General features: G+C 43.2%; 1 protein-coding gene across 14 annotated transcripts in view; it reads right to left on the reverse strand.

The window, feature by feature from the left end:
- MACF1 (microtubule actin crosslinking factor 1) overlaps positions 1 to 17538 on the reverse strand; it is a 346247-nt gene that overhangs the window by 200436 nt on the left and 128273 nt on the right. For all 14 annotated transcript variants that reach the window (XM_082387379.1, XM_082387380.1, XM_082387378.1 and 11 more), the window contains exons 3-5: positions 12262 to 12351; positions 8295 to 8372; positions 3362 to 3454 (exon numbers count right to left, since the gene is read on the reverse strand). In XM_082387379.1, the coding sequence (XP_082243505.1) occupies positions 3362 to 3454; positions 8295 to 8372; positions 12262 to 12351 (261 nt within the window). The remainder of the gene's footprint in view (positions 1 to 3361; positions 3455 to 8294; positions 8373 to 12261; positions 12352 to 17538) is intronic.

Below are 17538 nucleotides of genomic sequence, written 5' to 3' on the forward strand. Positions count from 1 at the left end.
CCCCCACAAAAAAGGGAACCTGAGTATGATCCAGCCTCAGGTCTAAAACACCAGTTTACAGGCAATACAAAAGAGGGATGGAGGATGCTGTTAGAAAACATCTCAGAGATGTCACCAGCATCTTTACATAAATTGCATAGGACAAAAGACCTGATTTATTCAACAAACCAAAAGGGGAGAAAAAGAGGAGGGGAAAATTTAATACATATGTGGACTTTGTTTGGATTCTGATTCAAACAAGTCTTTTTTTTTTTTTAATAAGTTTGTTTATTTATTTACTTTTAGCTGTGTTGGGTCTTCGTTTCTGTGCGAGGGCTTTCTGTAGTTGCGGCCAGCGGGGGCCACTCTTCATTGTGGTGCGCGGGCCTCTCACTATCGCGGCCTCTCTTGTTGCAGAGCACAGGCTCCAGACGCGCAGGCTCAGTAGTTGTGGCTCACGGGCCCAGTTGCTCCACGGCATGTGGGATCTTCTCAGACCAGGGCTCGAACCCGTGTCCCCTGCATCGGCAGGCAGATTCTCAACCACTGCGCCACCAGGGAAGCCCACAAGCCATTTTTTTAAATGAGATAATTGGGGAAATCTGAACAATGCTCAGATATTCAATGATGTTAAGAAATTACTGATTTTTACAGTGTTATAACACTGTGGTTTGCTTAAATGAAGAGTCTTTCAGAGATACACACTGAAATATTTACAGATGAAATATGATGTCTGGGACTCCTTTCAAAATAACCTATTGGGGGCTTCCCTGGTGGCGCAGTGGTTGAGAATCTGCCTGCTAATGCAGGGGACACGGGTTCGAGCCCTGGTCTGGGAAGATTCCACATGCCGTGGAGCAACTAAGCCCGTGAGCGACAACTACTGATCCTGCGCGTCTGGAGCCTGTGTTCCGCAACGGGAGAGGCCGCGACAGTGAGAGGCCCCCGCTTGCCGCAACTAGAGAAAGCCCTCACACAGAAACGAAGACCCAACACAGCCAAACAAACAAACAAAAAATCTTCCTAAAATCAAGTGGAGGAAAACAAGCATTTTATAAAAAAAAAAAAAAACCTACTGGGGGGTGTGAGTGGATCAGGATATAGACAAAATAACACTGGCCATGAGTTAGTAACTGTAGGGCTAGGTGATGGGTACATGGTGGTTCTATACTATTTTCTCTGCTTTTATATATGTTTGAAATTTTTCATAACAAATTTTTAAAGAGAGAGTAAGAGAGAACATTTTCCTGATGGAGTGTTCAGTTAAGGAACATAACCACCATCTCCTCTGTCCCAGGAAAATTTTCATTAGCCAGTTCAATTTTCATTCCTTGGCCCCTGAATTTCCCTTTTGTTGAATTTAGTTGCAGTCAGGAGAAACAAAGACCCAGTGGACAGCTTCCTCTTACCTCACACCTATGAGGAATAACATTGGTCTTTCAAAGTGAAGGCAGGTTTGTGGTGAAATACAAACAACCAACAAAGTTTCTCTAAAAAACCCCTCTTTTCATAAGGGTGCCAAGAGGGTAACTCTCTGAAAGCTCAGCAAAGTTCTCGTTCCCACCCTGCCAAGGCACACTGCCAAGTTCATGTTCCTGGTTATCCCTATATCCGAAGCATGCCTGAGGACATCCTGTGGTTCCACAAAAACACACGTTACCTCCACACTTTCCTAAGCCTACTTATGCTGCAGATTGCCAGCACTGGTTCCAAACCAGAGCCCCAAGAAATAGACCCTGAGCTCTCAGAATTTCTCAGATTCTCAGGAATTCTGGGACACCTGCTGTTCTGAGTTCACCCAGCAGGTGGCGCTGAATCCCCAACTGGGACATCACAGCAGCCACAGCCCTGGGAGTCACTCACTGCCTTGAGATATTTATAGTATAGCCTTTTCCTACCTGCTCAAGAAGTGCTCCCCTAGGACTTCCCTGGTGGCGCAGTGGTAAAGAATCTGCCTGCCAATGCAGGGGACATGGGTTCGAGCCCTGGTCCGGGAAGATCCCACATGCCACAGAGTAACTAAAAGCCCGCGCCACAAATACTGAGCCCACGCCCACACACCACAACTACTGAAGTCCATGCGCCACAACTATTGAAGTCCATGCCTAGAGCCCGTGCTCCACAAGAGAAGCCACCGCAATGAGAAGCCCACGCACCATAACCAAGAGTAGCAAGAGTAGCCCCACTCGCCATACTAGAGAAAGCCTGCGCGCAGCAACAAAGACCTAACGCAGCCAAAAATAAATTAATTAAAAAAAAAAAGAAGTGCTCCCTGTAATCGATCAGCCTTGTGTACAGCTGTTGGGTATAGGAGAACTGTCTGAGAAATAGTTTTGTTTAGTTGAGCTAACGTGATTCAAGATAGTCTTCTTATAAAAATAGGGCTGTGATTTTCCAATAGCAATCCAGACTTGAAAAGGATTTACCTTCTTAGGGGGGACCAACAGAAAGGCTGTGTGACCATGTGAACACTACCAACATGCCACTGTTCTTGGGTGTGATGGATGCTACAAGGTTGTGATTACAAACACATATACAAACCCAGAGACCAAGGTGCTTGCTATGAACTGAATGTTTGTGTCCCCTCGAAATTCATATATTGAAGCCCTAACCCTGATATGATGGTATTTGGAGGTGGGGCCTTTGGCAGGTAATTAGGTTTAGATGAGGTCATGGGAGTGGAGCCCTCATAATGGGATTGATGCCCTTATAAAAAGATGAAGGGACACAAGATCTCCTTCTCTGGATGCATGCCCCAAGGAAAGGTCATGCAAGGGCATAACTAGGAAAAGGGCCCTCACCAAGGAGCCAACCATGCTAGCACTCTGATCTTAGACTTCCAGCCTCCAGAAATGTGAGAAATGAATGTCTGTTGTTTAAGCCATCCAGCTTATGGTGTTTCATTATAACAGCCCGAACTGACTAAGACAGTGCTACAATTAACTAGGCTTGTTTAAGATCATTAGAGATGAGGAAAAGTCTACAACAAAGCAGGATTATAAGGCTTTGCTCCATCCTTCTAGAGCATCAAATCCAACATCTCTCCCCACCCCTCACATTCTGAGTCCCTGAAGAGCCAGTTTTGACTCAGCTGAGCAGACTTTTAATAACCAGACTGCCAATGAAAGGGCCAAAGCACAAACAAGTGAAAAGTCCCATTTCATCATGCAAATGATGAGGAAGTTCTGGGTTTACACTGCAAGAGCTTTGTCTCCAGGCCACTCTAATCTTCCTTTCCAACTCCCACTCTCACCCTCATTCACTGCCAAATACAGAGAAGCAAGCAAGCCTCAGTGTGCCCTTGGAAGGCAGAGCAACCTCTAACTCTTCCTAGGCCATGCCCAAACCAAGCAACCAGGACCCCAAACTTCATAGACCCTACCTGGAAGTGCAAAATAATGGTCCAGATCAGGCCCAGGGTCAGCTTGGGGTTGCCATCTGTGATGTCATCGTTGCGAATATTCACTAGTTTCACCTGAAAAAGAAACAAAAGCTGGTCTCAGAGCTCTGTGACATTTTTGTTTTGATTTCATTTTTATAGATTTTCATTATTTATATGCAGTTAAATTGGTTTTTTTGGTGTACAGTTCTGAGTTTTCACACATGTACAGATTTGTGTAACTACCACCACAATCAGGATAACAGAACAGGTACGTCAACCCGAAAGGTGATCTCGAGCTGCCCCTTTGTAGTCAAACCCTGCCCCCACCCCTAAATCCTGGCAACCACTGATCTGTTCCCAATTTTGCTTTTTCCAGAATGTCATATAAATGGAATCACACAGTAGGTAATCTTTTGATAATAGCTTTTTTTCACTCTGCATAATGTCCATGAGATCCCCATCCAAGGTGCTGCATGTAACAACAGTTTGCTCCTTTTCGTTGTGGAGGAGTATTCCATTATACCGATATACTACACTGTAATTATCCACTCATCTATTGAAGGACATTTGCGTTGTTTCCAGTTTGGGGCAATTATGAATAAAGCTCTGATACTCATGTACAGTTTTTTGTGCGAGCACATGTTTTCATTTCTCTAGGGTAAATTCCTAGGAGTGGGATTGCTGGGTCATATGGTATATGTTTAGCTTTATAAGAAACTGCCAAACTGTTGGGTTGGCCAAAAGGTTCATTCGGTTTTTTCCGTAAGATGGCTCTAGTAGCACTTAGTTGTCTTTAACTTCATTCGAAACAATTTTGTTAGATTGTATTGTGACAGCTGTCATATCAGTGCGCATTTAAAAAAAGACTTATCAAAATTGGTGAATTTTTGTGTACCCATTTTAATGTTGAAGATAGAAGAAAAAAAGCAACATTTTGGCATATTATGCTTTATTATTTCAAGAAAGGTAAAAATGCAACTGAAACGCAAAAACAAATTTGTGCAGTGTATGGAGAAGGTGCTGCGACTGATCGAACATGTCAAAAGTGGTTTGCGAAGTGGAGATTTCTCGCTGGACGATGCTCCACAGTCAGGTATACCAGTTGAAGTTGACAGCGATCACATAGAGACATTAATTGAGACCAATCAACGTTATACCACGCGGGAGATAGCCGACATACTCAAAATATCCAAATCAAGCGTTGAAAATCATTTGCACCAGCCTGTTTATGTTCATCGCTTTGATGCTTGGGTTCCACATAAGTGAAAAAAACCTTCCTGACCGTATTTCCACACGTGATTCTCTACTTAAACGTAATGAAAACGTTCCATTTTTAAAACACATTGTGGCAGGAGGTGAAAAGTGGATACTGTACAATAATGTGGAACGGAAGAGATCGTGGGGCAAGCGAAATGAACCACCACCAACCACACCAAAGGCTGGTCTTCATCCAAAGAAGGTGATGTTGTGTATACATGGTGGGATTGGAAGGGAGTCCTCTACCATGAGCTCCTTCTGGAAAACCAAACCATTAATTCCAACAAATACTGCTCTCAATTAGACCAAGTGAAAGCAACACTTGACAAAAAGCGTTCGGAATTAGTCAACAGAAAACTCATAATCTTCCATCAGGATAACGCCAAGACCATAAGTTTCTTTGATGACCAGGCAAAAACTGTTACAGCTTGGCTGGGAAGTTCTGACTCATCTACTGTACTCACCAGACAATGCACCTTCAGATTTCCATTTATTTAGGTCTTTACAAAATTCTCTTAATGGAAAAAATTTCAATTCCCTGGAAGACTGTAAAAGGCACCTGGAACAGTTCTTTGCTCAAAAAGATAAAATGTTTTGGGAAGATGGAATTACGAAGTTGCCTGAAAAATGGCAGAAAGTAGTGGAACAAAAGGGTGAATATATTTGTTCAATAAAGTTCTTGGTGAAAACGAAAAATGTGTCTGATTTTTACTTTAAAAGTGAAGGCACTTTTTGGCCAACCCAGTATCTTCCAGTGTGATTGTACCATTTTGCAATCCCACCAGCAAAGCAACCTTGCAAGCACATGCTATTATGAGTTGCTTTTTAATTAAGTCATCACAGCCCTGACTTTTTTCTTTTTCTTTCTTATTTCTTCAAGGTTGAGAGAGAGAGAGAGAGAGATCTGCCCCTTGTCCCTCACTGGTCTCTTGCCTGCTCCTGCCTATTTCCCCTCCTTTGTCGCAGACATCCCCACCTGCCCACACCTCCCATAGCATATGCTTTACTCCTAAAATCTCATTCTAGCAACACGATGTGCACAGACACACAGGCCCTTCCCCCACCAGGGTGACCAACCATCCCTGTGTGCTGGAAACTGAGGGGTTTCCTGGGACGTGGGCCTTTCAGTGCTGAAACCAAGAGTGTCCTAGGAAAACCAACCTACTTCCACTTCCACCTCCACCCCTGCGAGTGTCTGTCGTACCCTCACGGAGGTCCTGACAACTGTGGCAAACCGTCCTGAAGCTGCCCTCCCTTTATCTCTTCAATTGAACTGAAATCTTCATGTACTAAAGAACCTAGTGATCTCAAACAGAAGCCTCACTTCTCCCTTACACTATTGTGACCGGTGCTGTAGACTGAATGTTTGTGTCCCTCCAAAATTCATATGTTAAATCCTAACACCCAATCTGAAGGTATATGGAGGTGGGACCTTCTGGGGGTGATTAGGTCTTGAGGGAATGGAATTAGTATCTTTATAAGAGAGACCCAGAAAGCTCCCTCGACCTTTCCATCATGTGAGGTCACAGCTAAAATCCATCTCTGAACCAGGACCTCACCAGATACCAAATCTGCCTCGATCTTGGACTTCCCAGCGTTCAGAACTGTGAGAAATAAATTTCTGTTGTTTATAAGCCACCAGGGCTGTGATATTGTGTTACAGCAACCTGAATGACCAAGACACCTGGGCAAATTCTTTCCCTTGTCTGTAGCTCAGTTTCCTCTTCTGTATATTGGGAGTGGGACAACCTGCTTCTGGTCTGAGTGCAGGTTTTCTAATCACAAGCAGCCCACAGCTGGCAGGCTGGCAGTATCAGCCAAGTCCACGTTCCTCAGTCCCACCTCTGTCAGCTTTCCCCTTGTTTTCTGAAGTCTACCTTCCTTGGCCAAGCCACCTTCCAACCTCTGCCAATCTGTTCCTTGGAGACTTCACACCTAACTCCTACCTTTCCTACCTCATCTTCTACCACCTTTCTTGGTAACTGTCACACTCATCTCGATGACCCAAGTATCACCCATCTGTACAAGTCGTCTGCCTTCCCACTTCTGATGACTTTCATTTTCAGTCTGCTTTGGACACCTGCACAGCTACAACCTCACCATAAGCAAGAACTGCTCTAGAGTTCTCTCTGCCCTTCTCTGTGTCCACTGTTAACCTCTCACATTTTTACTGTAGCCGAGTAACCAATCTCCTCTCCATCCTTATTTACATTTCTAGCTAATCAGTTCTCCTCAATTCACCTTTTGCCCATTAAGGCCCTCTCTGGTTTCCTGTAACTCTACATACAGACATTCCAACGCTGCTCTCTCTGGTCCCCTAAACACGTCAGCCTCCACTTCTCCTACCTCTTTTCATTTATCAATTTATTCAACAAATATTATTAAGTGCTGATTATGGACCATTCATGATGACAGGTGATGAAGATAAAAATGTTAAGTAAGATCACGTTCCCTGTCCTCACGGGCCTACAATGCATTAGAGCAAACAGAGAAATAACAATAAAGTAGTAAGTATTATATTAGAAGCAAACTGCTATAGGAGTACACAGAAAAAGAATTTCCCAAGTTAATGAGAATTACTGATAAGAGTGACAAAAATGAACTAACTCCAAAAACATATGTACCATCTAATGTCATCGTGACCGGTGCTGTTGCCTGGCGACTGCAGCTATAACAAATCTTTCCAAACAGCTCTCTAAGCAGATGATCTCTGACTCCCTCATCCATCCACCTTCCTCCTCTCCACAAACTTTCTCTGTGTCTTTATCCCTCCTTCCTTCCTCCTCCCTGTATCTCAGAAGAGGCATTTTTTCCTTTCTTTTTCAAAGAAACCACGTCAGCTGTACTCTGTATCTCATCCCTCAATCCCTGGGCTTGGCTGCATCAATTAGGAAGCAATGGGAGGAAGAAACGTGTGTAGAAAGCAGCACGGAAGGAGCATTAAACAAATGTCAGGAGACCTGGGTGGAAGTCCCAGCTTTGCTCTCTACCTTGTGTGATCTGGGGCGGGTCATTTCTCAGTTTCCTTTCGTATGAAACAAAAAGGCTGGACTAGAGGATCTCCAAGGCACCTTCCGGGGCTAACATGCTCTGACTCGTACTCCTCCTCACTCTCATTCTGTTTTCCTCTCTTCACTGCCTTCTCCCACTATGTCTAAAAATATGTTGCCATCTTCCTTCTTTATCTAGGGAGGGAAAAGCTTCTTTACTATGTCCTAAATACTCTTCTGCTCTATTAAGACTGTTCTCTTAAGTCACCAGTGCTGCACAGCTGAGACCTTCCCCTCAGCTCCATGTGCCGTTCAGCCACCCTGACCATCCCCTCACCCAGTTCTCATGATGACGGAGCACTCTGGTTTTCCCTCTTCCTAGACGATGTACCTTTTCCCATCTTCTGTGCTGGTTTATTTTTCATCTTCCCTTCGACCTCCACCCGAGGTGAGTCAACCTTTCATATCGTGCTCTTCTCTAAGACTCTCCCCCTCAGACAGGCCACAAACTCTATGTAAGGAACACCAAAGGATTTGTCCAAACACAATACAGCTGCTCACTAGCAAGTAAGGCTCAGAACGGCATCGGTCAGATTTACTGAGGACTTGCCAGGGGCACTGAGAACATTTACGGAACCGATGCCAACATTCCCTGGCAGAATGGGGAACACACGGGATACTCTTACCTGTCGCTGCTTTAGGAAGTCCAGGGCAATCTGCACATTCTGCAGCCTGTGAAAACGCATCCTGCCCTTCTCCCGGGGCTGCAAGCAAACAAACAAACAAAAGGGATGTTAATTTCAGCTGCACCAATTTACCCATGCAGACCTCTTTCCTCTTTCATTTCAAGGACTGAAAGACCACAAAGAATTCCTCATGATTGAAGCCAGGCGTGGGAGCATCACATAAAGCACCCCCCAGGGCAGGACCTGTGTGTGTTTTCACCATGCTTGCTGAGGCTCCAGAATGCCTTGATTACCACTAGGATCCCCGTGAACACACAGCCCGTGTGAATGCAAACGCTTAGGTAGTGCCGCAGCTCCTCTACGGGTTCTTCTGCTGTCGTACGTGGCAGAACTTGATTCTGGATGTGACGTTAATGGGAACAAAGACTTGCCTCTATGGCTCCCAGAATCGCAGTTAAATGCTATTGTAAGGAAGGGTAGAAAGTCCTAATTGCATACTGCACAGTAATGGACAGAGCCAACTGTATTACAAACCTGGCAAAAGAAACTAGAGGTAGCCAATTTTATACTAGGGAATGAGGAGTTACACGTGCTCAACAAGCAAGTGAAAAAACCTAAAATGGAAGGCAGAAATCAGGAAGAAACCTATTTTCTAGGAAGATGGGTGCTGGTGTAGCAAAGCCACCCTTTACCCCAGTATGAAACACCCAGAGCAAACAAGACCTTGAAGATGTAGGGCTGTTCAACATGGTCCTCCAAAGAAAGGTATTTCCTGCCAGTCACTCAGTTCTGGATGTCATACAAGCCACAGGGGAGAGGCCCACCTTCACCCAGTGCCCCTGGTGCCCGTCCCCACCGCCTCGTCCACTGCTCAACTCCTATCCATCCAGAAGTGCAGGAAGTCTGTTTCCCCAGTGGGTACAGGCAGGGACGGCTACCTACCTCTGGAACATTTTCTCCTGCTCACTTTCCAATATTGTTTTTATTTTACTACAATTGGGACTATAACATTACTCTCACTAGATCATACCCAATTCATTTGTAAATGTCAAATTGGTACTAATTAAAGGCCAATAAAATACAAGGTAGCTCTGTTGTGGGCACCTGCACAGAAGAAACACTGCCCCAGGTTGAAATGGGCAAAAAGTAACCCACCACGTGGAAAGATGGGGTGGAAGCATCTCTGTGGGGGTCCCCTAACCCTTCTAAGCAAAACTCCCAAACCAGAGTAATCGACAGAGAGGATGAGGCCTCTCTGTGAAACAGGATAACTTCATAAGTCAAAGTTTTAGGAAAAATCTTCTTAGTGAGAACCTCTTCTCAGTCATTTCAGCTAAACTAATTGTGACTATAGCTTAGAAGATGACAGAGCCTGTGAAACTGAAGACTCTAAGGCAATGGGAAGGGAGATCAATGAGGTGAAAAGATGACTTTAAGAGGACAGGGAATGGGGATACTGCCTAATCCCTATTTCTGGAGAAAGATCATAGGCTATAACTTAAAGCCTGCAAGCAGAAAATGGCCCTCTTACACACTCTAATCTTTATTCCTAAGTACTCCCCACCAAAAATACCCTTAAGAACATGCAAGTTAAATATCTGTCCTCTACAGCAACTAGAGATGTTATTGACCAAGCAGAGTATCTCCATGCAGTGAGTGGTTTGCAAACAACAGGCTCTTCTGAAAACAAATGACATGGTGTGTGGTGAGAACCTGGAGGCCAGGGAGATGGAGAGTCCCCGTTAGTCTGGAGTGTGGAGTCATAAGCAATAACTTGTCATGCTGTCAACTAAGCTTCCCACGATTCTGCAATCTAGACTCAGACAACATAGCAAGGCCACCAGAAAGCCATGGGTCTCCAGGTCACAAAGGGACTTGATGCCACCAAACACCATTATTCTTTCTGTGCCAGCTACTCTCAGATAAGCGAAACAATTCCCACTCCAGGATCATCTAACAGTGGCAAGGGGCACAATTAGTTTTAACCACTTTCTATGGGACCCAAATTCCCAGGTGGACAGGGAAGAAGGCAACTGGTAACTGAGCTACTTGGAGACCTAGAGAACCCCAAACTCTCTGATGGCCCTGCAGTGCCGGCTGGGATGCTGGTGTCCCCAGGAGGACCTACTACATCATCATCATCTTCCTCCTCCTGCTCCTCGCTGTTTGTATGGCGCCAGGAGGGCATGCTCACCAGACGGAGGGTCTTCAGCCCTGCTGGCTCCTTTGGCCACCAACCAAGACAAAGACACAACAGAGTAACAGGAAATTCACAACACATAAATGACAAGGAAATGAATGCAGGAAAAAAAAAGGTGAAAATAAATAAGAAAATACCCTCCCACCTCCAGAAAGATGCAAAAACCAAATTAAAACCAGAGCAGATGGTTATATTGAACACTTCTTATGTTGAAACACAGCTTTAATTCTCCACAGCCACCCACCCTCCCTACTTCTGTGAATCAAGTAAAGCAGAGAGGATGATGAGAATAACCATGAAAGACATATTTGGGTGGTTTTTGGTGAAAAGATGATATTTTACGACTATCTCCATAAACACCTGTAGGTTTTCAAAGGTTAGGAAAAGAAATTAGATTGGAGTGGTTTTAACCTGTTTTTTAAGCAACATCACTGAAAAGGATCACTTTTCAATATAAAACCACTACAAGTTCATCAAATATACCAGCCAAATTGCCCAAAATATAACTTCGTGAGCACTGTTAAGTCCAGCACAGTGAAAGTAAAATTCTGATTACTTAGGAGATTTATAAATGAGGGCCAGAGAAGAACTAGAATTCATATGTACTGGCTATGTTAATAAAAGCATCTGTCAATTTTAGGCCATTAAACATTATAAAATTAATTCTATTGTAAGACCAAAACAAAAGTGAAACCAAAACAAAGGCCCCAGGGGAAGGCAAGCTCCAACCGTGGAAGAAGCTATTACTTAGGGAGTGAAATCTAATGTGCCAAATCCTGCCCTTGAAACACAACAAACAATGACTAAGAATTCACCAAAGGCGGTGAGCACTCTGGCTCCACCAGCTCCTCGAGCTGTGTGCCTCTCCAGAGCGCTCCTCCCTCACAGGTGTTTCCTGGCATTTTCTAAATGAAAAGTATGTTGTCTACAACACTCGAGATAGAGCAGGAGCTGCACAGGATCACAGGCTTCCATTAGGCTCCCATATAGGAAACAATTAGCCCACAGCAAGGTTACGCTGATCCCTCAAACAAAGTGAAGATAAGAACTCATGAGCCAAGAGGTTCAGACAGCCTTTGCCCTCAGATAGGTAAGTGTTTCCACAAGCCACATTTAATACATCTGGGGAGGAAGCAGGCATGTTTAATTATCCAAGGAGCCCAGATGTACTCCGTCTGGGGCTATGCTCAGACATCCAACTTCAGCACTTCTCCAATCCTGCGAAAGACAGTGAATCCCAGAAGGGAGAAAGTGGGGTGATTTGGGACAAAATGACCCTAAACACCTGGGCTTTTAAATGTAAATTTCAGGTCTTTGTTGAATATAGAAATAGAACAATTCATAGTAGAAGCGAAAATAGGAGGAGTCTATATAGACTAGAAATAAAGCTGTAGCAAGAAAAATACACCTTATTCAAAAATCTTTAAACGTAAATCTGCTATTCCTGAAACACTAGCATCTATAAATAGATAAAGAACAAGTAAGGAGAAAACATGCAAATATGAAAGGAATAGAACTGATACCTGATTCCATCAAGAAATGAGAATATATGATACATCAGGTTAAATTAAGATGAAATTACACCATTTATAAAGTGTTAAGTCTGAGTTAGAAATAAAGTCCGCCAATTACCTCTTCTACTTTTTCCTCCCATGTAACAGAGCACACAGTGACAGCCACTGCCCTAGCACGCAACAAGGTGGACCCATATGTCATTAATAGGGCCACACCTGTGAGGTTAACTCATTAGGAGAAGAGAAAGCTCACCAGTTTGATGCCTGAGAGGACCTCCAGCAGAGAGATCAGGTTATGGCCATCCCGCAGATCTTCATAAAGATCATTGATGTGCTTCCGGACCTGTGCATGAGAGTGAAACAGACTGATTTTTATTCTATCTTGAATTATTTTATTATCTACACAAGAATCTCTGGTCCTAGGTAAACACAATTAAAGAATTTGAAACTGGAAACAACAAAAAATTCAGGAATTTTCAGGTTGGAGTACAATACATATGAAATGGTAACACAACAGAAGTGTATGTGTGTTTTTTTTAAATTGAGGCCAGGGACTTCCCTGGTGGCACAGTGGTTAAGAATCCGCCTGCCAATGCAGGAGACACGGGTTCGAGGTCTGGTCCAGGAAGATCCCACATGCCACGGAGCAACTAAGCCCGTGCGCCACAACTACTGAGCCTGCGCTCTAGAGCCCACAAGCCACAACTACTGAGCCTGTGAGCCACAACTACTGAAGCCCACATGCCTAGAGCCCATGCTCCGCAACAAGAGAAGCCACCGCAATGAGAAGCCCACGCACGGCAATGAACAGTAGCCCCCACTCACCACAATTAGAGAAAGCCCACGCGCAGCAACAAAGACACAACGCGGCCAAAAATAAATATAAAATAAATAAGTAAATTTATAATTAATAAATTGAGGCCAGATCCATTACACACTCTAGCCAACCATGAAAAATACTCCAGCAAGTTTGGACTAGGGATGGGGAGTCTTAATCATCCTGAAACATCTCAGGAATTATTATGGACCAAAATGTGATATGACGGCCAATGATGGACAGATGAGACCAGTCAGAGTCAGAAAAGCCTTCCAGAGTGCTACGAAGGAAACTAAAATGCTAGATACCCAGTATTCCATACGGTGTACCTTAATTTAACCCTTTTCTTACCAAATACTTTTTTTTTTTTAATTTATTTTTGGCTGAGTTGGGTCTTCGTTGCTCCGCGCGGGCTTTCTCTAGTTGCGGTGAGTGGGGGCTACTCTTCGTTGCAGTGTGCGGTTTTCTCACTGCGGTGGCTTCTCTTGTTGCAGAGCACGGGCTCTAAGCACGTGGGCTTCCGTAGTTGTGGCACGTGGGCTTCAGCAGTTGTGGCACGCGGGCTTCAGTAGCTGTGGACCGCGGGCTCCAGAGCGCAGGCTCAGTAGTTGTGGCACACGGGCTTAGCTGCTCCGCGGCATGTGGGATCTTCCTGGACCAGGGCTTGAACCCGTGTCCTCTGCATTGGCAGGCGGATTCTTAACCACTGCACCACCAGGGAAGCCCCTTACCAAATACTTCTAATAGTGAACTTGAGAATTACTTTCCTTTTGGGAAAAAACAATTCTAATTTTATAACTGAAACTATGCAAAAACAAATAAATATCACTTTAGGAAAATGTGTGGGTAATGTCAAACATTGTGCTAATGCTTTAGATGTTATCTCATCTATCCCTCATATCCATAAGGTAGGTATTATTATTCCTGTTTTACACATGAGGAAATGAGGCACAAAGAGGTTAAGTAACTTGCCTAAGGTCACAAGTGGAAAAACTGGCCTCAGTTTGGTCTTTCTGATATTAGTCTTTGCCATTACTACAATGCTTTGTAACCAGACATAATCTCATTTTATTTACTTAATCCAAACAACTGCCCTGTGAAGTTTATTTATTACTCCCATTCTATAACAGAAACTGAGGAAGCTAAGGCTCTGAGAAGTTATGGTCACATAGCTGTAGGAAGTGCCTAAAGTGACTGATTCATTCCAAGTCTAGTGACAACTTCACTGAGTGATATGCTCAAACACAGAATCAGAAGACAATTGGAAATTACAAGGAAGAAGATTCTTTCCAACACAAATAATTTTCTAGACAATAAGAGAAAGGGTTACTCTCAGAATAGTGGATTTCTGGTCACTGGAGTTTTTCAAGCAGAGACTAGGATATTGGAATTTCTACATTCACCTGGAAGACTGAACTATAAGTCCTTTCCAACTATAATATTCTAGCATTCAAAACAGATTGCAAATCAGAAAAGATAAAGGCTGGAAACATCTCAGTAAACTTCCTAGAAAAGAAAGGACTTGAAGGATTAGAAAATGTTTGATAGAAAGAAAGAGGAGGGGAAAACCACATAAGGCTAGGTATAGGGGTGGAAACATGCAAGACATGCATGTTTGTACGTGTGTGTGAAGGAATAAGAAGTTGACAGGTAGATAACCCAACTGGAGAAAATGGTTCATGATAAACTGAATAATAGGTTTCAAATATTTAAAAATTAAATATAGGTTTCAAATATTTAAAGAATATTTCTTCAATTTTTTTGTGCTACTGACAATATGACACACATTTTAGTTTAATCTGCAATATTAACATTTTCTCCCTCACTTTCTTAAGTTTAGACAATGAATGAAACAATACATTTACCTCAGACTTGTATCACTTGTTGATTTCCATGGTGTAAATACTCTCTTGAAATGACCAATTTCAAGCTATTAATATAATATCACTAAAAGCAATGTTGGGAAGAAATGTACAGTAGCACACCAATATATAGAATTTCCATCAGAGAGATACAACACACATAACTGACCTCAAGAGCACAGATGGTAATAACATAGTAAAGTAACTGAAGTGATGAGCTTTGAATATTTATTACCTTTATTTAAAATATAATTTATTTAATTGTAAGTTTACATAATTTAATTTTTAATAATAGCTGTGCTTAGCAAATAGCTCACAAAATTCCTGAAAGTTTAATATTGGGCTCTCATGAGCCCATGACAGTTGACTCCAACACACCAGTGGCTCTAAGATTTCAAGACCCCTCCCTCACGTGGGTCCAAGGGTTCAACCACAGTGCACCACTCAAGAAATTACCAGGTCATAAGAGTTGGAAAGGAAGTTTGATTTGACAAGTTCAATTTGAAGTATGTTGAATTTAAAACAACAGCAAAGGAGCTACAAATGGAAATGTTCTTGAAGCAGCTGAAAATACCAGAATTTAACCTGGGGCAGCTGAGAACTTAAGTTTAGAAGTCATACGCATAGAGGTGCTAGCTAAAGACATGGGAAATGTTGGGCTTTCTGGGTTAGGGCAAAAAAGAAGAGCAGAGTGCTAAGGACTGAGCCTGAGGGAAGAGCCAAAATTAGAAGGCAGGAGCTGGGAAAGCAATCAACAAAGGAGGGGGGCAGGTAGGGGAAAAGGCAGTGAAAGAGGTAGGCAACAAACCAAGAAAGTATAATCAAGGAAGAGATGATCACCAGTATCAAATGCTACAGGACAAGGAGGATGAAGACTAAGAAAGGCTTTCTGAATTTTCCTACAAATAAGAGTGCTTTTTGTGAGAATAATTTTCTAGAGAGTGGTGGAATGGAAATCAGATTTTAAATGAATAGTAGGTTTGAAAAAGTCAGAAATTATTAAATACTTGATATTAGGATTAAGAAGAGAAGAAACAGGGACTTCCCTGGTGGTGCAGTGGTTAAGAATCCGCCTGCCAATGCAGGGGGCACGGGTTCGAGCCCTGGTCCGGGAAGATCCCACATGCCGTGGAGCAACTAAGCCCGTGCGCAACAACTACTGAGCCTGTGCTCTGGAGCCCACGAGCCACAACTACTGAGCCCACGTGCAACAACTACTGAAGCCCGCGCGCCTAGAGCCCGTGCTCCGCAACAAGAGAAGCCACCGCAATGAGAAGCCCGCGCACCGCAACGAAGAGTAGCCCCCACTCGCCGCAACTAGAGGAAGCCCACATGCAGCAACAAAGACCCAACGAAGCCAAAAATAAATAAATAAAACAAAATAAATTTATAAAAAAAAAAAGAAGAGAAGAAACAATAATGAGGGATTTATTTTTGACAGGTAAGACCTGAACATAGGGTATAAAAATCGGGAGTGGTCATCAAGTAATTATTTAAATAAATTACACAGGGTTGTGGACCAGGTGAGATCGTGTTATCAATAGGATACCAAACACCATGGAGTGCTGAAAAGAAAAAGGAAGTATTTGAAATGTAAAGTTAGTTTTATATCAAGGCCCCAATATCTCCTTCTGAAAATTCAGGTTATGTTTTACACCTGTGAATAGCAAAATTCAACCATCTTACAAGAAATTTAGATGAGACCTAGTTTACTGTTTCTCAGTCTTTGTGTGATTATAATAACTAAGTAACTATGAAAACCAGTAGAGAGATATAGACAAAAGTAATGGGGAAAGGGAGTGTAGTGAGATTTTTTTTTTCTCGGATAATTTTCAACAGAGAACAGTAGTCTGTTTCTGAAGCATATTGGACACAGCTCTGCCTAGAGAAGGATAAAGAACTAGGGGCTTCCCTGGTGGCGCAGTGGTTAAGAATCCGCCTGCCAATGCAGGGGACACGGGTTCGAGCCCTGGTCCAGGAAGACCCCACATGCCGTGGAGCAACTAAGCCCGTGCACAACTACTGCGCCTGCGCTCTAGAGCCCGCGAGCCACTACTACTGAAGCCCGCACGCCTAGAGCCCATGCTCCGCAACAAGAGAAGCCACCGCAATGAGAAGCCCACGCACCGCAACGAGGAGCAGCCCCCACTCGCCGCAACTAGAGAAAGCCCACGTGCAGCAACAAAGATCCAACAGAGCCAAAAATAAAATAAAAATAAAAATAAATAATAAAAAAATAAGGAACTATGATAATTAAAAAAAAAAAAGAACTAGCTAACACTTACTAGTGCTTTTACATCAAAAAATTTTCAGATGCAGAGGGGGGATTCGGAGGGCTCAATTAACATACCAAGATCATACAGCTTAATGACCAGGCCAATCAAATCCAGGTCTGCCCCCTTCTAAAGCCTTCACCGTTTTTGTACATGCTACGTTGCCTCTGAAGTTTTCCACAAATCTCCTAAGAAAAAGTCTGGTGGACTAAGCACCAGAAAAGCAATAGAGGCAGCCAAGTGAAGCCAAGAGTGCTCAGGAGTCATCCATATATATGTTTCTTACCAACAAATAATCATGCTGCTCTGTTAACAAACAAGATGAGTGGAAAACTTCAACTATCCAGGTCCTTGCCTGTTTGTACTCCCTGTGAAAATCACCATCAAAATTAGTTCTTTAGAAATCTCCAAGGAATATGTACAAATGGCTAACAAACTCATGAAAAGATGCTCAATATCATTAGCAATAAGGAAAATGTAAATCAAACTACAGGGAGATACCACTTCACAACCACTAGGATGGCTATAATCAAAAAGACAGATAATAAGTGTTGATGAGGCTATAGAGAAACTGGAAC

Source organism: Balaenoptera borealis (assembly GCF_965194805.1).
Source record: "Balaenoptera borealis genome assembly, chromosome: 1".
NCBI classification, from domain to species: Eukaryota; Metazoa; Chordata; class Mammalia; order Artiodactyla; family Balaenopteridae; genus Balaenoptera; species Balaenoptera borealis.